The 27,640-nt window shown below is 35.7% G+C and overlaps 1 protein-coding gene across 1 annotated transcript in view; it reads right to left on the bottom strand.

The window, feature by feature from the left end:
* LOC144366096 (heat shock factor protein 2-like) overlaps window positions 1-27,640 on the bottom strand; it is a 224,716-nt gene that overhangs the window by 185,771 nt on the left and 11,305 nt on the right. The window contains exon 5 of the mRNA XM_078019455.1: window positions 27,459-27,583. Within this exon, the coding sequence (XP_077875581.1) occupies window positions 27,459-27,583 (125 nt within the window). The remainder of the gene's footprint in view (window positions 1-27,458; window positions 27,584-27,640) is intronic.

Below are 27,640 nucleotides of genomic sequence, written 5' to 3'. Positions count from 1 at the left end.
GCACTAAAATCTGCCTTCCTGTCACATCACACGGCTTACTCCCGAGAAGAATATCAAACTATATATTTGGCTTCCACTTGCCAAATTACTTGGAATCTGATTCCAGTAGACTTCACATGGTTGGGAAAAGCAGAGTTCAGATTTGTCATGAGAGATTTTTATATATTCTGCTCACTCCATTGTGTCTAGGTGAGCCTTTGGGTTTCAATGCCTGGAAACACACTTCTTATATTTCAGAATTGAAGAGCTCTTGGAAACGGCGACCTCACTGCATTCTTGAGAAAAATATGTTATACAGGTACTCAGAAAATCACAAAGATTAATACAGATTCAAGATTTTTTTTTTTTTTTAAGACAAGGGGTTTAATGGAGAAAACAGCAAGATAGCCTTAGAAATTTCATACTCCCTGCATTCTTAGGAAAAGCTTCTATATTGTAAAGAATAACACCAAACAGAAAAGTTCCTAAGAAAATATTGTGCTTTCAGTTTCCTTGTCTCATAAATTTTATTAAAGTTTCATTAAAGACCCTGTATTTGCTAGCCTTTTTATTAAATACTTTTTTGAGATATTCTATTAATGTCTATGACTGGATTTTATTTGGTCTCACATTAATGTCGCTCCCTGTGACAAAGGGTACATGGGAGGCAGGCAGGATCAGCCTGTCCTCTCCGAGGCACCAGCTGTCCCAACCAGGCTCTGACAGAGGTAGTGAAGGTCGCTAGCGTCTCCTGGACTGAGCGAGAGGGTAAGTATCTGAGTAATATTAATTGTGTATAAATGCCACATTTTTTATGCATTCATCTACTAAGTTGTTTCCACAATTTAGCTAATGTGAATTTTGCTGCTATAAACATTGATGTGGCTGTGTCCCTGTAGTTTGCAGTTGTTAAATCCTTTGGGTATAGACCAAAAAGAGGGATAGCTAGGTCAAATGGTGGTTCTACTCCCAAATTTCCAGGGAATCTCCAAACTGCTTTCCATATTGGCTGCACCAATCTACAGTCCCACCGACAGTGTAGGAGTGTACATGTTTCCTGAAATCCTCACCAACACTTATTGTTGTTGTCTTCATAATAGCTGCCATTTTCAAAAATCGCTGACATTCTAACTGGAGGGAGGTGCAATTAAACCCCTATCTCTCACCATGCACAAAACTCCACTCAAATGATTCAAGGACCTAGGAATAAAACCAGAGACCTTGCATGTAACAGAAGAAAAAGTAGGCCCTAATTCCAATCATATGGGATTAGTCCCAAAATTCCTTAATGAGACTCCTATAGCACAAGAATTAAAATCCAGTATCAATAAATGAGATAGATGCAAACTAAAAAAGTTTCTTCTCCACAAAACAAACAATCTGGGAGGTGAATAGAGATCCTACATCTTGGGAGAAAACTTTTGCCCCATCACACATCAGATAGAGCACTAATCTCTAGGGTATAGAAAGAACTCACAAATCTAAATACACACACACACACACACAAATAAATAAATAAATAAATAAATAAATAAAATGACCCATTCAATAAATGGGCCACGGACCTGAACAGACACTTCTCCCAAGATGATATAAAATTAATCAACAAATAGATGCAAATATGCTCATCATCACTAGCACTTAGAGAAGTGAAAATCAAAACTACACTAAGATTTGAAGTTCAATCTTAAAGGCTGAAAATGAGCATGTTTCACCTCTCTTTCTCCTTCTACCACCAAATCCTCATAGAAATTAGAAGAGGACATTTGAAATGCTCAGTGATCCAAAATAAGAATGAGAATTTCAAGGACTGAACACAAAAATAGATTATGAAAGAGTAGATCAAGTTGAAAAGACAAAAGCAAATATAGAACGTGCAAGAAAACAGTTCACTTCCAGAAGCTGAGAGGTAACAGGCTGCTTCATGCTTTCAGTATTACATACCAGGGATCACAGAGCACAGGACAACAATAAGATAGTTATCTGGGGTACCACACCGTGGGGTATATAGAGCAAAAACATGGGAAACCCTGCAGATTAAAAGGCATAAACTGAACATCCCTCTCTCAGAACCCAAACAAGGAACCACCAACAAGCAGGGAGGGGATAGAGAAGAGCTGTGTAATGCACTTAAGAAGCCTGACTGAGTAGCTATACCAAGAAGTTGTACCATGCACACAAAACTACATACCATGTTCAAACACACAGGCTACAACCACCAAAATTTACCATGCCCTAGACCACAATGAAAACGCCAGCCAATTCCGTAAAGGTGTTATCACACACGCTGCAATTCCTTGTGCATCTAAAATTAGAAGAATTTTGACTCCTCAAAAAAAAAAATAAATAAAATTCCATATACAATGAAATTAGGGCCATAGAAACAATTCCAAATAATTGTTAGATTAAAGCAAAAATCAAGATGGGATTAAATTAAAATACTATAATAGTCATCTGGTGAGTATGACAGAAGCAACAGGGATTTAGATATATGTATTTGAAAAGAGATTGAAATCAAACGGCATATGCTTTTAACATAAAAACATAATACCTGGATACTGGATAAAATAATGTCAATGTTAAGGCAAAATTTAGAAAAAACAAAGGAAAAGCTGATGTGTGTAGCTACTGGGTGTTTTGTCTTCCCATTTTCATCTTGGTAAATTAAGATAAAAGATAAACAAAAGTTTCTAGCTTAAGTTAGGCAAAATGAGACAGCAGACAAAAGTAGAATATCTAGCTAATATTTCTCTGATACCTGTAGTTTCTAAAACCACTAAGAGGATTTTTATTAAAATTAATTTTATTAATATTTTTATTATATAGTTAATATTCAATGACTTAATCTATATTAAATGTTATTTAAATTGACTTTGTTAAATTGTATTAATTTAAATGAAATTTAATTAATTTTTAGTATACTGATTTTAAGTCCTCTAGTTATAAACCAATGAGTGGGATAGCTGGGTCAAAGGGTGCTTCCGATCCCAGTTTTCCGAGGAATTTTCATACTGCTTTTCAGACTGGCTGCATCAATTTGCAGTGCCACCAGCAATGTATACGTGTACCTTTTCCCCCCTCATCCTCGCCAACACTTATTGTTGCTGATATTCTTGATGATTGCCATTCTGATTGAAGTGAGATGAAATCTTAGAGTAGTTTTGATTTGCATTTCTCTCATTACTAGTGAAGTTGAACATTTTTTTCATGTATTTATTGATTGATTGTATTGCTTCTTCTGTGAAGTGTCTGTTCAATACCTTGCCCTTTACATTAAAAAATATATATATTGTGTATTGCTGGCAAAAATAGAGTATCATTGAATAGTTCCAAAGTTTAGACACTTCTAAAAAAGTGGCTTTTATAGACTTTCATAGTTGAAAACTAGTTGTATTTCTAATAGGGTAGAGCTCAGTAATCACTATGTTGCCCTCAAGAATGCCCTGCAGATGTTTGCTCAGTGGAATGAAAAAAACAAACCAGAATTGAGAACATCATCCAGGCAAATCAGTAGGCAACTGATTCTAATTCAAGTAAGACAATTAATCTGTTCAAGAATTTTCAACTATTGTGATAAAATAAATAAAAAATAAAACAGACTCATATTCTCTTATAAAGGCTGAAAAAAAATCTTCTGTTGCATTATATTTGGAAGCTCTCCTCCGTGCCCAGCAAAAATCCTCTGTGGTCACATCCTCACAATTCAATAAAAAAGGAAAAAATTCAACAACAAACAAGAGAATAAATGTACTTCTAACAGACAACAAACATTGCTTCATCCAAAGTAACAAAGGCTTTCTTTAACTATTTAAAGGGCTTTCTAATTCTCCTTTGGAAAGCCAACTCTCTCTGAGCTGTCATTTAACCAGCAGTTCTATTTCAGAAAAAATACAAGGAACACTCCAAAATAAAATAAATAAGACTTTTTTTTTTGCCTAAAACAATAAAGCCAAGTTTAGTTGGTTTATGTTTACAAATTATGACTATTTTAACTAGCAAAGAATTCAAGACCACGTTGTTTTATCTGTCATTATCTTTATAAAAGGTCAACCACAGATTATATCCTAACTTTTACTGGTAGTGATTTCTGAACACTCCATGGTAGGATACACAATGAATGTATGAGAACAAACTCTGTGGAGCAATAAATCACTACAGTTCCTTTTTATGGCTCAACCCTCAGAGGGCTCCCACATTGTTCATTTAATTATGCTGTTGCCCATCATCTTTATCAGGTTTCAAAGTCCTCTGGAATATAATAAAAAGGAATACTAAGGAGAGTGAAAAAAAGTGTAGTACAACATGTGGCAAAGCAAAAATGTGAAATATATGCCTTAAAAGTTAAAGTAAATAGTACTTGACAGTAGGTTGAGTCATTTTCAAGGTATAAGATAACTCTAAATTTTTTGGGGGGTGGGGGCATGTACCAGGGATTAAACTCGGGGAACATGACCACTGAGCCACCTCCTCAGCCCTGTTTTGTATTTTATTTAGAGACCGCGTCTCAATGAGATGCTTAGGGCCTCGCTTTTGCTGAAGCTGGATTTGGATTTGCAGTCCTGTCTTAGCTTCTCAAGCTGCTGGGATTACGGGCATGCACCACTGCATCTGGCTTGAAATAGTTCTAAATTTTGACAACTAAGAACAGAGAGCCTCAGGGGAGTTGTTTCTCTTCTCTAGGATTTTCTTTCCCCACCTGAAAATGGGTTAAATGAGCATTTCAAGAGTAAGAATCAGGGGGCTAGGATTGCAGCTCAGTGGTAGAGCGCTTGCCTAGCATGTGTGAGGCACTGGGTTCAAAGTTCAGCACCACATAACAAAGTAGCAAATATTTACAACTAAGAAGAATATGTGTGTTTATATGTGGATGTATTCTTCTTTATACATATGTGTGTGTGTATACACACACACACACACACACATATAAAGAAGAGGAGTAAGCATCAGCGGCCAATCCCCCCTCCTAATCTTTCCTACCCTGTCCACAGTATTTCACCCAGTGAGCAATTTCCTCCTGGCAAACACTGTTTTTTATTTTGTTTTATTTTTTCACCTGGTTTCCACCACCCACACTCATTCTTCACTTGTTAGTCTCCTTCACTGGTTGCTCTTCTCTTTAACCTCTACTCTTTTGGTGGTCCCATCCAGTGTTACAACTTTAATATCCACCAGTAATTTCCTGCTCTCAGGGCCTCTGGGCTGATTAATAGATCCTTTCAATGAAACACATGAAACACACCAACTATCTAGTCTCTATCTCTCACCCCAAACCTTAGATGGTTTTAAAAATAAAAACAAAATGAAACAAACAAACAGAAAGACCAGAGAGTTGGAATATGTGATCATGTTCTGGTCATTCTTTTGATATAATGCTGATTTGATCACATTCAATTCTTTGATTTAAAGCTGGACATATTGAAAAAATTGCTGCTTTACCAAATCAGATTTCATTTTTCAAATACAGTGTGGAAGCAGTCATAATATTTTCACTCAAATTTTAAATTTAGAAAGCAAAAAAATTATTCAGTAACTTAAGTTGAGCTGTCCAGTTTGGTTCTTTATTGTTGTATTGTTCTCCTTTCAGCTAGGTAATCAGTCAGTAGGACAGAGTTTTATCAATTAACATTGTTAAATTATCTGTTAGATTATCATTAAGTTATTAGTTCCTTTCCAATATGTATACGGTGTCCATATTGTTAAGTCCTACTTCAGATTAAGGCTAGTAATAGTTGCTGTCACTGTTAATACAACATAATGTGGGTGAAGGTGACTAAAATAAAATTACTGTCACTACTAATCATCACACAAACAAAAAAACAAACTTAAGTTTAACCTGCCAGCAACCCAGGAGGCTGAGCCAGGAGGATCACAAGTATCTGCCATTTCGTAAGACCCTGCCTCATCATAAATAATAATAACAATAATAAAAGGGCTGGGAGTGTAGTTCAAGGACAAGGTGCTGCTGGATTCAATCTCTAGTATGGAGAAAGAATAAAATTAACCTGGTCAATATGTTGCATATAAATTGTTCAACACTGGATAGATCCCCAAAATAGCAGGTGGCAACATATCATTAAGTCACTTTCCATAAAGACCTACAGAACAGGTTACCAATGTGCCCAAATCAATGCTTGCATCAATGCTGAGGCCCTGATTAATTCTTGTGACTCAGAGCTTTCCAGATCTCTTTAGGAAAGTGTCCTCTGTTCTCCACAGTTAGCTGTGGCAGTGCTTTCCTTCCTGGAAAGCATGTAGCTTAGAGGCTCTTACAGTCAAATTAGAATCCACTACTAGAGGGGATGAGGGTGCACAGCTGGGGTCCCAGCTATTCCTTGTCCTTTCAGACTTACTGGTAAGGTCTGTTTCCTCTTCAAGTCATTGATGCTTCTCTCTTATGACTTCTGTTATTTTGCTAGGAATGAAAGTTTACATTAAAGAGCAGTTCGGATGAACAGTATGCCCAGTAAACTTCTCATTCTTGTGCTTTTCACTGTCAAACATTAAACTATAAGGAGTTAACTCATGATATAAAATAATACATGTGAGTGTAACAATGTTCATTGGACTCAATTTGCAAACTATTAAAGGGTGAGTAACTTTCTTACCTGGTCCAACAGCTCATCTGTGTTTCTATGACCCAAAGCCTCTGTCTGGACCTGAACAAATAGAAGTTACTCTCTACTCATTGCAATAAAGCAGCCAGAGTTGCTATAGCCACATCTTTTCTCTCTTTAGCAATTGTTTTGAATTCCAAAACTCTTTTGCCTCAAGAAGTCAAAAGACACCAGGTGCAGTGGCACACTCTTATACTTCCAGTTACTCTGGAAGCTGAGGCAGGAGGATGGCAAGTTCAAGGTCAGCCTGAGCAATTGTGCAAGATCCTGTCTTAACATAAAATTTTTGAAAAAGGGCTTGGGGTAGCTCAGTGGTAAAGCAGGAGCCTGGCATGCAAGGTTCTGGGTTCAATCTCCAATACCAAAAAAATATGGAAAATAAAAAGTCAAAGGTTGAATGTTTAAGAACCTCTCTATAATCTCCGTTGCCTTTTTTATTTTTTTTCAACATGCTAATGACTATGTGACATCTAGATAGCGTGTGCTGTGTGTGTTTGTGTTTTTAAAAGCATTCTTCTATGATGAGTGTGTATTACTTTGAAAATGAGAAAAAAATACTTTATAAAACTTATACATAAAAATGAGACTTCTTTACCACCATCATAACATCTACCAAGTATTAAATAGTTATCAGGTATCATTCGACTTGACTCTATCATCAGGAATCTTTCTATTTATATCCATTTATTTGTTTGCAGTGCTGGGGATGGAATTCAGGGCATCACACATGCTAGGCAGTTGTTCTACCGCTAAGCTATTGCACCAACCCCACCATGCACCTTAAAACAAACATTGCCAGGGAAGCATCCTCTCCACTTTAGAGAAAATAAACTGAGATCCTGAGAGATTAAATAAATTTTCAAAAGAACACAGGAAAAAAAAAGTGGTCAAAGTGAGATTCAAATACAAATTTCCTTCTCCAAAGATTGTTCTCTTTCTATCAGGTTTCTGAGGGCAGGCCGAGTTTTAGAATATCCACATAGTTTCCACTCCCATGACACATTTTAAAGAAAACCGAGGAAGGAAAATAATAATTAGTCACATGAAGGATGAAAAAAATAGCATGGAACACATCTAAAGGTTCTTGGGACTGACATGTGATGAGAAACTTGACTGGAGAAAACGAAGTCCTATAGGATTTAACTCAGGCAAACCATCGGCTCTATTATTAAATTACTTGGTGTTTCACAGCAAAAGAATGAAGATGAAGCTTATTTTTAAAAATACATTTTCCTACATGAACCAGGTTAGCTTATTATTACAGATGGATGTGGTAATTTCCAAAGAAGTTTCCTCTGACAGCTCCAGAATCAGATCATTTCTGGAAAAGTTCAAGTGTATCCCTCCAATGGAGGAAAAATACTTTGTAGCGGACTGAGTGGAGAAACTTATTTGTCATTGATTTGTGAAGTACTGAGTAAATTTCAGCTTCAAGCTATTATTCTTTCTAAGGTAGTCTGCTCTACATCAGAGGTTTGAAACTTCCCAGATACAAAGCAGAGTAGTTTTGCAACTGTGTTTTCTTTTTCTGTATTATTTTAATATAACTAAGGAACTGTATCTATAACAATAATTTTTAAAAGATGTAAATTTATATTTCTTTGTATATTAATTTGGGTCCTTCAGGGTTTAAATTCAATGCAGCCAAAGTAATTGGAAGACAGTAGTCAAGCCAGTTGCAATAGTGCACCCCTGTAATCCCAGATACTTCAGAGGCTGAGGAAAGAGCAAGGCCACCCTCAGCAATTTAGCAAGACCCTGTCTCAAAATAAAAACTAAAACGACTGGGGATGTAGCTCAGTTGTAAATTACCCCTGAATTAGAGGAAGGAGGAGGAGGAGGAGGAGGAGGAGGAGGAGGAGGAGGAGGAGGAGGGAAAAAGGAGGAGGAGGAGGAGGAGAAGGAGGAGGATGTATATTAATCTGGGTCTTTCAAGGTTTAAATTCAATGCAGCCAAAGTAATTGGAAACAGTAGCCAAGCCAGTTGCAAACCATCGGCTCTATTATTAAATATTATTACTAAAGGTAGGAAGATTTGACAGTGGTTATTGAAAAAATATAGTAGTATAGATATGGTAGTATAGCTCTAATATCATCAGTAGTATACAATTTTTAGTCTTCAGAACAAAAGATGTATTCATTCAGAATACTAAGTCACTCAGTGAATAGATTCTTATTGAGTGCTTATTACACACCAGCAGCACCAGAGTCACAGGCATGTACCCTGTTGTCTTGAAATTCTTAGTTATTTTTGAGGAAGGGTACCATATTTTAATTTTGTTGGGAATATAGCACTGAACAATAGCATCATAGCTCCCTCCCTCAGATGATTTATAGACAGAAAAAAGAATAAAATATTAATTATATGATTAATCAATAAAATGTTATAAACAGTATGATAAAAAAAAAAGTATGGAGTAACTAATGATAGCATTCAGCAGATCTTTTGTGCTGTTCAGAAACGAAGTGAAATAAAATCTACCACTAAAATAATAATGGACATTTATTATTTTCGCCCATTCCTTCAAAGTCATGATAAGAGTTGAAATCCAGCAATTTTGTGGTTCCTCTCTTCAATTTTGCTGACCTTTATCTTGCAATAGTTAATATGCTTAAGGGAAATCTAGGACATCACAAGCCAGAACCATATCTGTGCCTTTTTCTGCCCTTGCCTCTGCAGTTCTTATTCATAGTGCTTGAACTTGTGGTAAAATAAGGTTGTAATCTGGGGTTAAAATGTTGGTAATGTTCAAAAGACGAGTCAAGAAAGAGAATTATCATTAGCCCTTGTCATGTGAAGTCAAAAAATACCTTATCCTGCCATAGCTCAGGGGAAATTCTGAGCCTATCTACATTCAGCACTTTAAGTAGTCAGATGTGTGATGGCATGTTCAGTCTTTTCAAGTTGTTAAGAAAAAAGAGAGAGTCTCAACTTGACATAGGCTATGAATGTTTGCTGTAGGAATAAACAAGGAAGGGAGCACTGGAAATCTCAAAACCCTTTGCCTCCTGGGGTGCTGGAGCAGCACCAGTACCCCATGTATAGGATGATGTTCTCATGATTCAACTTCTCTTTGCCTCCTTTTTAGAGGAACTTAACTGATTATGATTGTGATGGCAACTCAAAATAAAAAATAAAAAGGAGCCCGGTGCGTTGGTGCATGCCTGTAATCCCAGGGGCTCCAGAGCCTGAGGCAGGAGGATGGTAAATTCAAAGTCAGCCTCAGCAATTTAGCAAGGTCCTAAGCTACTTAATGAAACCTTTCTCAAAGTAAAATATAAAGATGGCTGGGGATTTGGCTCAGTGGTTAAGCAACCCTGGGTTTTATCCCTTGTACCAAGAACAGGGCAGGGCACTGGGGTTATAAATCAATGGCACAGTGCCCATGTTCAAGCCCCCACACCACCAAAAAAGCAAACAAAAAAGCAAACGTGGCAAGCCATTGAGTAAGTAGATACAAAATGTAGGATTTAAACTAAAGGCTTAAATTTCACAGTGACATAATTACTTAGCCCAAGTTTTCTTTTCTTCATTTATAAAATGTTTTAAACTAGGTCTAAAAGTTCCTTTCAGCTCAATGAGTCTTTACCTTATTATATACAGAACATAGCAGCCTTAATTCTAGTACAAGATTTGCTTCCAAACAAAATCCATTGACAAAGTGTCTAGCAGTCAACTTCAGTCCCCTAATTATCTTTGTGAACTTTTGTCATTTCCGGGTGGGATCTCCAAATGTATTCCCAGAAGTAGAATCAGTAAATGCCTCATATTCTAGACAAGAAGATGTCAGAAGGGTACGGAAAACAAATACTGGGAATTGGGCACCTGAACTCCACAAGGCTATTTGCAGACCTAACCACAGATTTGCATGTCCTCTCACACCACACTGACATCACTTCCTCATCTGGTTACCACACTGGGAAGCATGATTAGTGTGGGATTAAGCCAACTCTGTGTTTGATAAAGAACTACTCCATTGTCTCCAGAGGTAGAATTTTCACCAGAGAGAAGACCCCAAAAGGTGAAATCTTTTGTCCTAATAGCCTTCATAAAATCTGAAGTATGTAAGTAAATGAAGCACATGTTATTTCAGTGGAAATAAAATGAAATATCACTTATATACTTCTGAGCAAAAACTAAAGATATGTTGAGAGTTTTTTCTTTTTAATTTTTTTTGGGGGGGCGGGAGCTGTTTTTTCCTCCTCCCAACTTTTGTATCAGGTATTGAACTCAGGGGCACTTAACCACTGAGCCACAACCATAGCCTCAGCCCTTTTTATTTTTCAATTTGAGACAGAATTTTGCTAAGTTGCTCAGTGCCTAGCTGAGTTGTTGAGGCTGGCTTTGAACTTGCCATCCTCCTGCCTCAGCCTCCAGAGTTGCTGGGATTACAGGTGTGTGCTACCACCCCTGGTGGCTTCTCTCTCATTTTTAAAGGCAATATTATATAAGTAGATCTATACATAATAAGATTGTTGAGGCAATATGAGTCACTGGATTTGCCTAATATCATTTTTTTTCCCTCAAAGCACATTGTTTCAAAAAAAAAAAACAAGGAGATTTTGTTGTTTTTGGAGTGTCCGGAGCCTGCGTTCCTTCCCCACCTCACTTGGTGTGTGAATCTTCACTCTCCTCTCAGGGCCTGTTTTATTTCTTCCAAACAAGATCATCATCAAAGTTTAGAAGACAAACTTCCTGGGAAACAGCCTGCAGTTTCAACCACAGGACGGCATTTCCACCCTGACCATAACTTTATCAGTTAAACTAAAATATGGTGACACTTCTATTTAGATAAAAGTTCCAGGGTTTTGTCTCAAATGTCAACAAATCCAGCATCAAGTTACAATGATATCCTGTCCTCAGATTTTTGTCTCTCTTAGATAAACTATGACTCTTTAGCTTGTCCCCGGGGCATCAGATTTAAACAAGAGTTGACACACAAAAAAAATGCGGAGTAAGTGGAAGAACATACTTTTCATTCATTCAGATCCTCCACCTTTAAGGAAAACGGTGCACCACCCATTCCTTTTCTCTGCTGCCTGCTTCTCTACCACTACCAGATTCACTCCATGATATTATCTCCTCAGTTTCTCTCCAACTCCTGCATGCAGCCCTGCTATGTGGAGGTGGGGCACGTAGTATTGTGTGAATGTGGAACGTTGGTCTCCTACGTAAGTACAGGGTCATGATAGGAGCCAGTAAAATGTCTGACTCCTGCTACACATATCCAGACACCTTCTGTGTGTCCTCAGGTAACAGGGTCCTGGGTAGAAATGAATGCACTTGGGAACCATCATGAGCTCCTAATGATGGAGCCTGCTGATGGAGAATCGCATGTTATCCCCTTGAGATGGGTACAATCTTGGCAAGACCTAAAATCTGGAAATGATTTGAAATATAAAGGGGTGTTTTCTACCTTTACAGTTACACGAATTTCATCGTTTTGAATTATTAACTCCTAAAGGAAAATCAGGTGAGACACTCTAAAGTCAAACATACAGGATGAGAAGTTCTCTTCAAGAGCCTTAGGAAATGTCAAAGTCCAAGATTTATGTATTAATGGTTCTATCTCATGCTATAAAATTAAGTTTTAAGGTCTGCGTTTTAGAAGATAATTTGCGTCTTAAGTTTTAAGTACACACTAATGGTTTAATTTATGGCTAATAAAGGTGACTTTATTTCTAATGTTTTGCATGCTTGTTTTTCAAAAGTTAAAACATTCCCATGATTCAAAACTCAACAAAGAAGATAAAAGTGAGATCTTTCCCACAACTTATACACATCCACCTAATTCTCAGCATCAACCAGTGTTGTCACAGTCCTACCTACCGTCTCCTGGTCTTTAATGCAAATCAATTCATATATTGTTTCCTTCCTCCTATTGAAACAAAGGTATACCTTATCAAAACTGTTCTGTCTCTGGCTTTTTCCCTTAAGAAAACTGAAAGAAGCTGAGTGCAAGGATGCACACTTGTAATTCCAGCTACTCCAGAGGCTAAGGTGAAATAACTGAAAATCAAGCCACCCGAGACAACTTAGTGAGACCCTGTCTCAAAATAAAAGTTTAAAAAAACTTGGAATACAGCTCAGAAGAATAACCACTTCTGGGTTCAATACCCAATACCGAAACCAAACAAACAAACAAAAAACACAATGGACCCTAGAGCCAATAATAGACAAAATAAAGCATTCCATATTTATTCCTAATGCTTACTGAACTTATTTCCAAAACATTTCCATGTATGTTAAGTAAGTTATTAGACATGATGTTAACAAAATAAATCACTCTAATGGAAACAGCCTATAAATCATAATCTACTAAATTTAACCATCTTTTGTGTTTTATTTGGTCCTAGCTGATATATTCTATAGACCTCTATTGTATTATGTATCTGTAAGAACATAACGAAAAATGTGCTTGAAAATGTTGATAAGAATTCTAACCAGGCCCGATGATGGACATTTCTAATCCCAACAAGTCTGAAGGCTGAGGCAGGAGAATTCAAAGTTTAAGCCCCCCACAGAAACTCAATGAGAACCTATCTTTTTCTCTCTTTTTTTGTTGTTGTTGTTATCTTCCAGGAATTGAATAGAGGATCTCTTAACCACTGAGTAACTTCCCCAACCATTTAAAAAAAAAAAAAAAAAAAAAAATTTTTTTTTTTTTTTTTTTTTTTGAGAAAGGGCCTCCCTAAATTGCTGAAGCTGGCTTTGAACTTTCAATCCTCCTGCCTCAGCCTCCCAAGCCACTGGGATTACAGGCATGCACTAGCTCACCCAGCCCCTTGAGATGCTATCTTAATGTAAAATTGCAAAAATAGGACTGAGAGCCTATGTTCACTCATAGAGTACTTGCCCAGCATGCTCAAGGCAATGGATATGATCCTCAATTCCCCAGATGGGGTGGGGGTGTGGAGAGGGCTTTGGACTGAAAATAGGCCAAATAATCTGCCAAAACATGCTTCTATTAACTCCAACAGGGGGAACAGGGGGTCAAATTGGAGTAATAGGGAAAAATAAATATAAAATAGAAACTTCAAAAAGTACAAAAATAAAATTTAAATAATTATGAGGACCGAGAAAAAAGGGGGGGAAAGCTTAGAAAAACCTTCAAGGGCATGGATTTGGCAATGCTTTAATTGTAAAATATCATTATGACAGAATTTGGAGAACTTAAAAGTACAAATTGTTTACAGTCTTAGTCCAGGCAAAACTGCTGGCTAAATCTGTAACTGTTGAAAATTTCTCCACTGTTTTCTTACTTAATCTTCAGCCAAGAATCCATTTCCTTTTGCTCTTAAAGCCAGATTGATGACATTTTAATTTTTACATTATCTCTTTTTTCTCTTACGTACAGTTTTAGGAACAGATGCATTTAGCCAATAAATTTAAATTGAAAGCATTCCAGGGGCAAAAAGCAATAAACCAAGAAGAAAGAGACTCCATGTTACTTCAATCTGTACAGTTTAAGTATTTGAAATATTGTTGCTCGCCTATACATCTACTTATTCATTCTGCTTCTCTAACACTACAGTGGATGCTCCATGAGAATAGAGTTCTTGTTTACTTTGCCCATCATCTTGGCCCCCTATACCTTTCAGAGCACTGAACATAAAGTAAGTATTCCTTACATATTAGTTTGAGGTGGTGCACACCTGTAATTCCACATACTAAGGCAGGAAGATAGTAAATTCAAGGTCAGCCTTATCAATTTAGCAGTGTTGGGGATATAGCTCAGTGGTAGAGTGCCTCTAGGTTCAATCCTCAGTACTGAGGGGAAAAATTTGTGTGTATGAATACACATGTAAATATGATAGTGTATATATAAATATGAATATGTATATATTCAATGAACAAATCCAGAAATGAAATATCATCTCATTGAAGAACCTAAATTCTAACTTAAAATTCTTCTCTGCTGTGGTTTACCATTATTTTCTCTTATCTAACTTCCATTTGAGGAAAAAACATAAGTTATCATAAAAAAAATCAATAATTTCGTAAAATTTTGATAACTGACAATCTACTTTGAAGAATGGGCCAGGCACAGTAGCACACGCTGAGGCAGGAAGGTTGCAATTTATCAAGACTGTACAAATATTTAAAATAAAAAATAAAAGGGGGCCAGGCACAGTGCTTCACACCTGTAATCCCAGTGGCTCTGGAGGCTGAGACAGGAGGTTCCTAAGTTCAAAGCCAGCCTCAGCAACCACAAGGTGCTTAGCAACTCAGTGAGACCTTGTCTCTAAATAAATACAAAATAGTGCTGGGGATGTGGCTCAGTGGTCAAGTGCCCCTGAGTTCAATCCCCAGTACCATTAATAAATAAATAGGCGAGAGGTTGTAGCTCAGTGGTAGAGCAACCCTGGTAGAGTTCCACAGTACTGGGGACAATAAAAAGAAATGGGTAGGTGAATGTTCAGTTTTAGTTTAGTGCTAGTAACTCAACCTAGAAATCTTTCATGATCATCTTTTGGGAAGACAATATAGGTTTCTATGGGTGGGAGTCCTTTGTTTTATATAGGTAAACAGACACACACACACACACATACACACTCATTTGTGGCAGCACTTAAGATCAAACCCAAGACCTTGCATTTCTTTTTTTTTTTTTTTAATAATGTTATTTTATTTTTTATACCTTTATTTTATTTGTTTGTATTTATGTGGTGCTGGGGTTCAAACCTAGTGCCTCATGTATGCTAGGCAAGCACTCTACCACTCAGCTACAGTCCCAACCCAGGACCTCGCATTTCTTGACAAACACTCTACCACTTAGCTACATCCCCAGCCCTTTTCTTTATTTCCATCCCCATATGTTTAAAAAGGATTTAAGTCAGTATTCACTGGTACATTTGTTTTAATTATAGCTATTAAATTCTCACAATACCTAACTATTGTCTGGGCACTTAACAAATATTTAATACATCAGTGACATCAAAGTGCTTATTTGCTTATCTGAAAAAAATGTGTAACTTATTTAATGAGGCATGGAAAAAATAATGAAATCAGCTTCTAGGTTTTAGCTTTTTCCTCTAGTGCTCATAGCAGCTTTATATTTTTCAAACTTTCATATACATAAGTCACTCATCAATCACCATTAGCTTTTCATGGGGTTCTCTTCTGCCCACTTAGTCCTTCCATCAGGTACTGTAAAAGGTAAGATTGTCCTTCCAAAATGTTACATTATTTCAGCAACAGGTATTACCTGTCTCTCTCAAGAGAATGTGCTCACACTTATGTGTTTATGGTGCTATGGTTGCTGTTTTGTTTTTTTTTTTAATTTATTTTGTTTTGTTTTGTTGTTTTGTTTTGGTTTGCTTTGGTATTTTCCCTTGCTCCCTTCATATTTTGTATTCTTTGAAAGCAGTGCTTGGGAAGCTAAAAGTAAAGATTCCATGAGTCGACTTTTACTTTTCATTGCTTCATTCCACCTGTTCCTACTTCAATACTTTATTTGAAACAGTTTAACTATTAAAAAAAATAAGTTCAAAGAAATGGGTAGGCTGTGACGGGTAACTAAGCACTAGAAGAAAATTAAGAGAAAACAAATTGACATAGTGTTGTAGAGAACAACTCACTTCAAAATAAAATTAGAGGAGGAGAAAATCAACCACAGAGCCAAGGCCTTCAAAGCAGGGCAGAGCATTCTGCTTCTGGGAGGTGTTAAGAGCTTAGCTTCCCCTTCAAATGTCTGTACTCTCAAGATCCCTTTCTGTTTCTTGGGAAATTCTAAACACATTACCATGGCCTTTTCAATGCAAGGATCTGTTTCCTGTAACTCTGAGCCTCCTTTCAATTAAGATCAAATGGAATTCAACATGAAGCAGAGCCACTGACTCTTTCTCCAGTTCATGTTAATTATAACTCTTGTGCATGCCTTGCAGCTTGTTCTCAGCCTATCTGATTTTGTGAACAGACAGAGCAAAGCTTCAAGGAGGCTGAACATTCTGCCTCTATTATTATAATGTTTGCCTGGAATAATACATTGGCATTTTTTCTTCCCAGAAAATCTTCTCATATATGTTTATTACATTAAAAACATTAATCTTCACTAGAAGCTAACCATAAAATTATCTCTATTCAATTCCTGCTATATTCTTTAGGGAATTAAAGGAAACTCAGATATTATGTTCTTACATACTAATGTGAATTTGCTACCTCTAAATAAAACATTCAAATAATCTACTGCTTTGTGAAAAGAGGGCAACCATTTCTGGACTAAAATCTTTAAACAATATGTGGTACCCTAAGTGAACCCTTGGAGGTGGGAACAGTCCACAACAGTCAACATACCAACTATTTCCTTAGAGTTTGCAAAGAGGTGGTCGATTTGTAGTTAGCTTTGCCAAATAAAATAGAGGAAAACAAATTTGTCTTATATTTTTATTCTCTAGGCCTGCTTACACACTGATTTAATTTAGAACACATACAGCTAAAGAAGAATCCATCTATCAAATTTTTGAAAAATAAAAATGTCTGACAACATTGAGCTCACATTCTTGCATTCTATCAGCTGAAGCTTAGTGTGTATGGCCCTTCTTTATTTTTTATTTATTTTAGGGCAAAGACTTTTTATTTCAATTTGAGTATTTACAGCAATATATAGAACAAGAAAAAAAATAAGACTTCAGAGAAAAACAGATCATCATTATGAGGGTAATACTCATGTTCTGATTTGTTTTAAGAAAAAAAATGCTGTGGCGCTCAGTGGCGCACACCTGTAATCCCAGCAGTTTAGGAGGCTGAGGCAGGAGGATTGAAAGTTCAAAGCCAGTGTCAGCAATTTAGCAAGGCCCTGAGCAACTCAGTGAGACCCTGTCTCTAAATAAAATACAAAAAAAGGGCTGGGGATGTGGGATGTGGCTCAGTGGTCAAGTACCCCTAGGTTCAATCCCGAGGGGGAGTGCCCTTTTTAAATGCCACTGTGTAGACTGTGCTATTTCTGTCTTGTATCCAGACCTCACCTATGATACAACAAATTGTAACCCTGTGTAAGAAACCTGAATTTAAGACCTAAATCTTAATCCCAATTCCCAACCAAAATGGTTTTTTCTTTATACAGTTTAAGACAGCAAACACTGGAATGTCCACAGAACTACTGTGTGGGAGCTACTGACCTGTAGCAAGACCATTTTGTCTTGTCTCGTGCCCCTTTTTAAAATCACCATTTGTTCTTCAGTTTATCTACTACCTGTCCTCTTGATTCCTGGGTCCTATAGGCCTGAGTGTTCCTCCCTGGCCTAATCCAAACTCTATTTACACACTGCGTGATCACATACACCCACCAACTGTAGCAGTCTCACCTTAAATATGCCCACATTCCAGTTGAAAAGTAGGTAACTTCATTAGAAGAATACATTTGTACTGACTATACGTTATCAGACCCCATTATATATGCCTTAAAAATACAACTTACTTTTCAAACATTCTATGATTCTTGGGGACTTTTTATTTTGCTTTCTTTTCAATGGCATAGTATTTGCACAGCTTCCCACATACGTTATTTAACTGATTAATTAATTAATGTTTCGGTGCTAGGGATCCAACCTAGGGCCACGCTCACCAGGTAAGCACTCTACCAATGAGTTACTCTTCCAGCCCACTATCTGATTTAGCTTCAGCCCTCAGTCTATCAGGTTAGAGAACATGCCATAGTGGAAAAAGCATAGTGGATTTTAACTAACAAGGATGAATATTTTAGTCCCTGCTCTACAACTAAGATAACTGCATGACTTTGGAAAGCCATTTAATCTCTGAGCATCTCAGTTTTCCAGTATAAAAAATACAAAGTTTGGACAAAACAGCTTGACTCTCAGTCTCTACTGCTGTTAACAATGGATGATACTATGAAGTTAGCTCATAATCAAGATCTTCTCAAACTTGAGAATAAGAACATCAACTCCTGAGGTAAACAGTTAAGTAACTTTCCTGTATTACTGTAAAGTTTTATGACATTGGAAAACATTTATCTATTGTCAGACTTGCATAGCATCACTGCAGGTTGCCAGGAGACAGTAAATGTTTTTACAAGCAAAAAGCCTTCACTTTTTCCTACTGCTATCTACTTAAAAAAAAAAAAAAAGAAGAAGAAGAAGAAAAAGGTTTACACAACTACTGGTCTAAAACATCCCTTTTGTTTACTCAGAGCAATTGATAGACTTTTTATTCTAATTTTATTTTGGTACTAGGATTAAACCCAGGGTGCTTTACCACTGGGTTACATCCCCAGCTCTTTCTATTTTTTATTTTGAGACAGGCTATTGATAAGAACCTTGATAAATTGCTGAGTCTGGCCTCCAACTGGCAATTCTCCTGCCTATACCTCCCAAGTCCCTGGGATTACAGGTGTGTGCTGCTGCTGCATCGTGTATTTTTATTTTTTTGGTACTGGACATTGAACCCATAGGCACTTTACCATTGAGCTACATCCTCAGTTCTTTTTATTTTTAAATTTTCAGCCAGGCTTGATAAATTGCTGGGGCTAGCCTCAAATTTAAGATCATCCTGCCTCAGCCTCTTATGTCCCTGAAATTACAGGCAAACCTATCCCACCTGAGTTCTTAAAGATGTAAACTCAAGAAAAAGAGAGGCTGCTTTGGGGCTGGAGATGTGGCTCAGTGGTTGAGTGCCCCTGGTTTCAATCCCCAGTACCAAAAAGAAAAAAAAAAGAATCGATGAGGTGAAATTTCCAGATTGTGGAGACAAGACCATGCTTGAATACACCCAGTCTCTATCACAAGATTAAGCACCTACCTCATAAAAACTTCCCTTTCTTTCCCTTTATGCAAACTAATGAGATTGCCTTAATGTTAATTAACATAGTAAACACTTTCTCTATATACACACTTATCTCCCCCAACTGCTTTTTTTTCTTTTGGGGGGGGGGGTGTCCTGTAATCACAGATCATTGATTCTCAGACCAACATCAATCCTATCTTCATTCCGAAAATTAACTTCCAAACCGAAATTGTTTCAGTTTGGAAACTGAAGAATGAGCCAGACACAATTATCCTAGACAGAGAACTTGTTAGTCATGAAAACAGGGAAGTAATTCTGAAGTTTGTTAAATTGCTATCATTAAAACAGTTATTAGTCCATTGTTATATTTGGTAATCATGTAAAATTAAAATGAAACAAAGCAATAGAAGTGAGAAAGCAGAAGATAAAAATTTACCAAAATATTCAAGAATTTGCAATAACTCTACTTATTCTGTTATTTATTTTTTTAAAAAGTAATAAAAAACATAAGCTATCCCAATTATTAGTTTTTTAAAGTGGATCCCATATGCAACCGTATATATTATCCATATCTTTAGAAAGTTGGGTAGATAAGTGAGAAAATGCATGAATTATCATATACTACTACCAGCAATATAAAATTATTAAAAAATAAAGGAACGTTTTAAATTTAACTTCCCTCTATCCCACCTCCCTCGATAAGTGTTAAGCACGCCAAGAAGAATTATAGCAAGGAAAATATTTAATTTGTCAATAGATAAAGATGCTGTCAATATACACATTTCATGACCAACATATAAATCCATCAATAAATGGTGAAATTTTATATATTTCATACACACACATCATATATTTTATTATATATATATATAAAATATAGAGGATGCATTCTGAAGTGGCATGTTCGGGCTTCATTCTTACCGTATAATTCTTGTTGAATGGTGCAATGGGGTGAAATCATCCTGGAAATTTGCACTGGTGGAGTTAGAAGAATCGACATCTTTCCCAGATGAGTAACAAATACCATCTGTGTAAATATAGTTACTAATTGGTAATATAGAAATATATATATCCCCATCCCAGATACTAAATAATAAAGGCTAGAAATAATGTTGGAGCAGGTTAGGGCAACTCAATTAAAAGGACAATTTATCAAGAATGCTGGAAGTTCTACATATCAGCCTGGCACTTGCAGTTCCACCTACGCAGGAGGCGAGGTAGAGGATAACTTGAGTCCAGGTGTTAGAGCCCACCCAGGGCAACATGTAATGCCGTGTGACCCCATCTCCAAAAAGTAAAAAATAAATGGAAAAGGAAGTGGTGGGGGGAGAAGGAGAAAAAGAAAAAGTTCTACGTTCTGTATGTTCCATATACAAAGTATAGTCTAGCAGGCCGTGCTGAAGAAAATGCCTTTGTATAATGCTCAGCAAAGGAATTTTCTAACTTTTTGTTTCTCTAGGAGTGAGAAACAGAATAGGAATAGTGGTTGTATTAACGTTAAATATATAGTTACATATATTATGTAATATAATATATATTTAAGTGATAGGTATATAGGTATACACACATACACACACACAAACACAGTGTACAGCACCTGGCACATAAGAAAAAAATCAAGAAAATATTTCCAGTAGCTATAGTAACAAAAACGGCAGGGTACTAGCACCAAAACAGATGCGTAGACCAATGGTAGAGAAAAAAAGACACAGAGACAAACCCACATAAATAGATATCTCATACTAGACAAAGGAATCAAAAATATTCATTGGAGAAAAGAGAGCCTCTTCAACAAATGGTGCTGGGAAAACTGGAAATTCACATGTAACAAAATGAATTTAAACCCCTATCTCTCACCCTGCATAAAACTCAAAGTGGGTCAAAGACTTAGGCATTAGAAAAAAGACCTTGTGCCTAAAAGAAGAAAAGTAGGCCCAAATCTTCACCATGTTAGCTTAGGAACCGACTTCCTTAACAAGACTTCTAAAAGGCAAGAAATAAAATCAAGAATCGATAAATGGGATGGATTCAAACTATAAAGCTTCTTCACAACAAAGAAAACAACCAAGAATGTGAAGAGACAGCCTACAGAATAGAAGAAAATCTTTACCACGTACACCTCAGATACTACATTAATATCCAGAATATATTAAAAACTCAAAAAACAACACCAACAAAACAACTCAATCAATAAATGGGCCAAGGAACTGAACAGACATTTCAAAGAAGAAATACAATCCCAATCAACAAATATAGGAAAAACTGTTGCACATCTCTGGCAATTAGAGAAACGCAAATCAAAACCACTCTAATACTAGTCAGAATGGTAATTATCAAGAATATAAGCAATAATAAAGCGTTGGCAAGGAAAAGTGCTGGTGGCAAAGTAAAGAGGTACAATCAGTGTGGAAAGGATTATGGAGATTCCTCAGAAAACATGGAATGGAACCACCACTTGACCCAACTATCCCAAAGGACTTAAAATCAGCATACTATATTGACACAGCCTCATCATGTTTTACAGCAGCTCAATTCACAATAGCTAAACTATGGAACCAGGCAAATGGATGGAACTACAAAACATCATGCTAAGTAAAATAAGCCAATCCCCAAAAAACCAAATAATAAACTTTTTCTCCGATAAGCAGATGCTGATCCATAGTGGGCACAGACAGGTAAGAAAGAATTAAGGAATGTTGGATTGTGCAGAGGGGAATGAGGAGAGAGGTGGGGCAGTGAGGATAGGAAGGAGGGTAGAATGAGACAGACATTATTACCCTGTGTACATGTATAATCACACTAATGGTGTGACTGCACCGTGTAGTCAGAGGAATGAGAAGTTGTGCTCCTTTTGTGTACAATGTGTCAAAATGCATTCTACTGTCATGCATAACTAATTAGAACAAATTTTATTTATTTTTTTTTTTTTAAAGAGAGAGTGAGAGGGAGGGGGACAGAGAGAGAGAGAGAATTTTAACATTTATTTATTTTTTCTTAGTTCTTGGCGGACACAACATCTTTGTTGGTATGTGGTGCTGCTGAGGATCGAACCCAGGCCGCACGCATGCTAGGCGAGCGCGCTACCGCTTGAGCCACATCCCCGGCCCCTAGAACAAATTTTAAAAAAGGGAGACCAGTAGACTAGAAGAAGGGGATGGGGAAGGAAGTCAGTAGAAAATGAAATTGAATAAATTATACTGTTTTATTGTGTGCACATATGAATACATTATAATAAATCCACTGTTATGTATAATACACTAATAGAAAAGGGGAAAAAAATAAAACACACCAGCTTTCAGGCAGATTTTTTTTTTTTAGTTCCTATCTTTTACTTAAAATGATTTCAAGATCACATTATGCAAAATAGAAAACTGGTGTTTGACAGGAAACATTTTCCTCATACTACGTAATATAATTAGAGGCAAAAGGAATTGCCAGTTCTCAGAACAGATCATAAAATTATGAAGTCAGAAAAAGCTGGTTCTATGAAGATTATTGTTGAGACCCATCTATGAAACCTCCCTGCTCACAATCAAGATATGCTGATTTAATCTTTGACATGTGATTAAATTTATAGGAAAAACTTAAAACACATCAAAACATGAAGAAGCTTTCAAATTTTTTAGCACTGTTTCTTAAAGTGTGATCCACAGCCCAGCAGCATTGGCATGGGAACAGGTTAGACATGTAAATGATCAGCCCCATTACAGAACTGATGAATCTGAAATTCTGAGGAAGGAGCCAAGTAATACTTGTGTTTAGTAAGCTTTCCAAGTGATACTGCTGCATGAGAAAGAGTGACTCAGGGTATGCCTTGAAATTACATTATCAACTTTCTACCTAAAGGTGGTAAAAAATTAAGGATCATAAACTCAACTATAAAAAGCAGTGTATCAAAGAGAGGCTAGGAATCAAGGCCAAAAATGTTGAAAAACTGTTTAAATCTGCAGAAGACTCACTTACAAGCTTTATGAAATAAGTAAATAATTAAAATAGAATATTATAAATTAAAAATACCTAAGCTATAGCTTTAAAACTGCACATCAACCTCCAAAAAAAAATGGCTACAAAGTAGAATGCTTTACAATCAATATCAACTTTTCAATGAACAAATATTAAAACATTTTAACTGAAGAGTTAAGACAGCATTAGAGTCTATGACAAAGACACTAAATTGTTTATTTTAAAAAAAAATGCTAACAGCCAGTGAAAATGCAACATTGAAGGTTAAAGATATCTATGGAACAATTCAACTTCAATTTTTTGAATTCATAAAATAAATATTATCACAGGTTTCTAAAAACATCAGTGACTGAATTTCAGAAAAAACAAATCACTAGCCAGGCATGGTGGTGGCATGCCTATAACCTAGTGTCTCAGGAGGCTGAGGCAGAAGGATCCCAAGTTCAAAGCTAGTCTCAGCAACTTAAAGCGACCCTGTCTCAAAATTAAAAATAAGAAGGGCTGGTGATATGGCTCAGTGGTTGAGCACCTCTTGGGTTTAATCTCTGGTATCAAAAAATAAATAAATAAATAAATAAATAAATAAATAAATACAAATCACTGCCCAAAATTCTTTCCTCAGTTCTCTTGACACTGGGATCATGTTGTATAGTGCTTTTTCTCTGAAGCAGATAGGCACCAGACTTTAAAAAACAAAAAACAAAAAAACAGTACTATGGATTGAGTTATGTTCTCAGCCCTTTATTTTAAATTTTGAGACAGGTCTCCCTAAGTTGCCCAGGTTGGCTGCAAACTTTTTTGCCTCAACCTCCTGAGTAGCTGAATTACAGGCATCCACCACTTTGCCCAGCAACATTTAACATTTTTATCATTTAACTTCTGTACTTGACAACTCCTATAACTGGTACCTCAATATACTTATATACTTAGTATATACTCATATATACTAAGTTAATCAAAAGCCAACATTAAATAGCAAACTTAGGAGCCAATTCCAGGGGCACATTAAAAATCAGTGTTTGTCATCATGAATCATGCAAATCTACTCACCAATACACATATATTTAAATATAAATTTGATGATGAAAAAATATTAGTGTTCATGAAAAACTGAAATGCAATGTAACTATTATACTAATAATTCTTGTTTAAAAAAAAAACCCTACAGATGAAGGTGTATTTTTAGTTAACATTTAATCAAAATTGTGTTTTCTGAAAAATATTTAAGTACATATTAAAATACATGTCTTCTTTTAAATCAGATATTCTTAACAGGGGTATGCATTAGAGACCCCGATATAAATGTTTAAAACACATATTTAAACTAAACACTTAGATTTGAATTCTCCTATATTCAACCTTAATTTGCACATTGATTGAAAAAAAAGAAGAAGAAGAATCTATTTTGACTACAGGCCAAAGGCTGCAATTACTATTTATTTCTGCTCTAAGTTTGCTCCACTAGACCCAGATCCCGTCAGTCACAGACCTATTTTTAGTTCAAGGGCCTTCCAAGTAGGAACAAGCTAAAGCTCTCCCCCATCTTCCCATTTAAAAACCTGCAACTTAGAGTCCATTCATTTACTCATAAGAAAAAAATAGCTGCCTTAATTATTTTTATATTTCATCTCTTATTAACAAATGAAAGTTGATATGCAAACATTAAATCAGAAGAACACATTTTAGGTTCAATATAAAATCTAAGATTCATTTTACAGCATTATATTAATGATTTTATTTTATTATGGTAATCATTATATTATGATTTTATGCAGAAACTAATTATCGTATCCACTGAAAAATCCTTTTGAATTCCTAATTGGGTCAAATTATTTAAAAATTAACTATGCCTATTATAGTAAAAAGTAAGGGGAAATCTTCCACAAAACACAGTAAGACTGTTTTATAATAATAATAATAAAAAGTGCTAAGAAATTGGCTAGTGTATTAATTAAGCTCCCAAGAATAAACTATCTCAAAATTGTTATGCCAGGTAAAAGCTACTGAGATATTATATGAGAGTATAGAACAATCATCATTAGCTATGAGAAATGTTTCGGCTGTTGTTAAAAAGGATATATAACACTTGGCTTAATTTGTCTTCAAAATTTTACTTTTGTGTATTTAATACATAAAAAACAAAGATCAATTACTAACTACTCAACAGAGGTTTTTTTGTGTTACACACATAATTCATTAAACAAATGCAAATGATAGTCACAATAGTCACAACAAGTCAAATAACTTGTTGCTGCTGTGCATGCTTTGCTCTTAATTCAGAAACCTCCTTCCAAAGGGACTCATTCTCACTATTATAATTAAAAAATAAATAAAATAAACAAAAAGATTTAGTCAGAAAACCAAACCCCAGTATCTTAATTAAGAATACTAGAGAATTAAAAAACACAAACCTAGAGAACTTAACTATGTTTGTTTTCACTATGATATGTATTTTTATGAGACCAGAAACCTGGTTCAATAATACAGGAATGACAACTATCTCAACACAACTCCAGAATCATTCCTTCTTAAATGTATTATCTGCTATTCATGGCAAAATATATAAAAAAAAAAAACCACTTAAAACACACTTCTATATCCATATAGCAGCAAGCAATTTACTCCTTTTTTAATGTTCATCACTTAAGTGAGGTTAGACTTTGTGAATCAGCTTAGGAAACAAAAGTGACATTTACTGAACAATTGATGTGCTTCAGGCACTATGCTAAACGTTTCAATTAAGCATTTAAATTTCTCTAAAATCAGCCAAGTAAGGAAGAATTGTCTTGAAAGATTAGGACATTGAGGTACAGAGAATTTGTGGGAACCTGCCCAGTGTCACACAGATAATTCTATAACTGTTAAAGCCAAACTAAAGTGAGACTCTCAAACTACCTTGATAACTGTCTCAAACAAGCATATGCAAACCACCGTTTTATTTTTTTAAAAGATGGAATATTCAACAATGTCAAACCAATAACTTGCCCAATACTAAGATTCTTTTCCTTTGCTGTTTCTTAATTGAAATTGCATTGTCATTAGCAGAGTGAAAATGGTGAGAAGATATAAAAGATAATCTACCAATTAAATAATTTTCAACTTTTGTTAATCTCCACAAAAGCTATTTTCTCAGTCTGAATTATTACAAAAAGAAATGTGGATTTAAATACAGAGGTATATGAAAAGGAGATTTTCTTTAATACTTACTTACTGAATAACTGCTATATTTTTTCAGACGCACCTTTAAAGATGCTATTATCTACCTACTAAAGGAGAAGATCATTGCCTCTAACACTTAAAGGATGATCTGGGGATCTATTTCCTTAAGAGCTAAATTGAGATTCAAAGAATTAGGTCAAAGTATAGCCAACAGACACATCCTCAGTGATTAAATAAAATATGCAAAATGGAGAAATTTATATTTATTCAAAAAAAGAACCAAAGCCCAAGGTTACTTTAAAATATAGTTAGGAATATGCAAATCAGTCCATATCTGAAATGGGTGAAGAATACATCAAGGAACTACTCTCAAGCCCTTGGAAACTATTAAAGGGAAAAATCTCAGCTGCTTACTAAGAGTAGGAAAATACCCCTCTCTCTCTCTCTCTCTCTCTCTCTCTCTCTATTTATATATATATATATATATATATAAACTTATTACTTTGGTAAGTTAGGAAAACCTATCAAGTAATGTCATAAAACAAAACAAAGCATCTTTTTGAAGAAAAAGCTTTAAATAACATTCTCCCACACCTATGCAGAACAAATATCAAGTAGGGCAAATCTCTTGGGTTCTTTTATTCCCAACTTTTTGTGTCCTACTTTTTCCTAAAAGAACTCATGGAAGAATTTTAAAGGAGGAGAAGAAAAAAAAAAAAAAAGGATGAGTAATATATAAGATTTTTTGTGTGTGCGCTCTTTTGTTTGTGAACACCTAAGTAGAAATGTATTTCCTACACTAAAGACTTATTGTTTCTTCAGTAATATTTGTTTATCAAATTGTTTTGATGTTCTTAGGTTCATATGTGATCCTGACCATCACAATTAAAACATATTATTAAAGTTAAGTCTATGACTACAAATCAAAAGTAATAAGAACCAATGCACCAGACAACTCCAACACCCAACACATTAGTATTATATTTGGAAGAATGGCTTACCTTTTTAATTCTGAAAGTCTGGACTCAATTGTTTCCTGTTTTATTTGAACCTTCTGAGGACTGCTTATAATTTTTGTTAAATCTTCCTGGCGAATTTTATTTTCTTCTGGTTTTGAAAACGAAACCTTCCAAAAAGCAAATTTAGAAAATCAAAAATACACGGCACACCCATGATTATAATT

This window comes from Ictidomys tridecemlineatus, chromosome 8 (genome assembly GCF_052094955.1).
Source record: "Ictidomys tridecemlineatus isolate mIctTri1 chromosome 8, mIctTri1.hap1, whole genome shotgun sequence".
NCBI classification, from domain to species: Eukaryota; Metazoa; Chordata; class Mammalia; order Rodentia; family Sciuridae; genus Ictidomys; species Ictidomys tridecemlineatus.
This window is presented reverse-complemented; position numbering and strand designations above follow the sequence as displayed.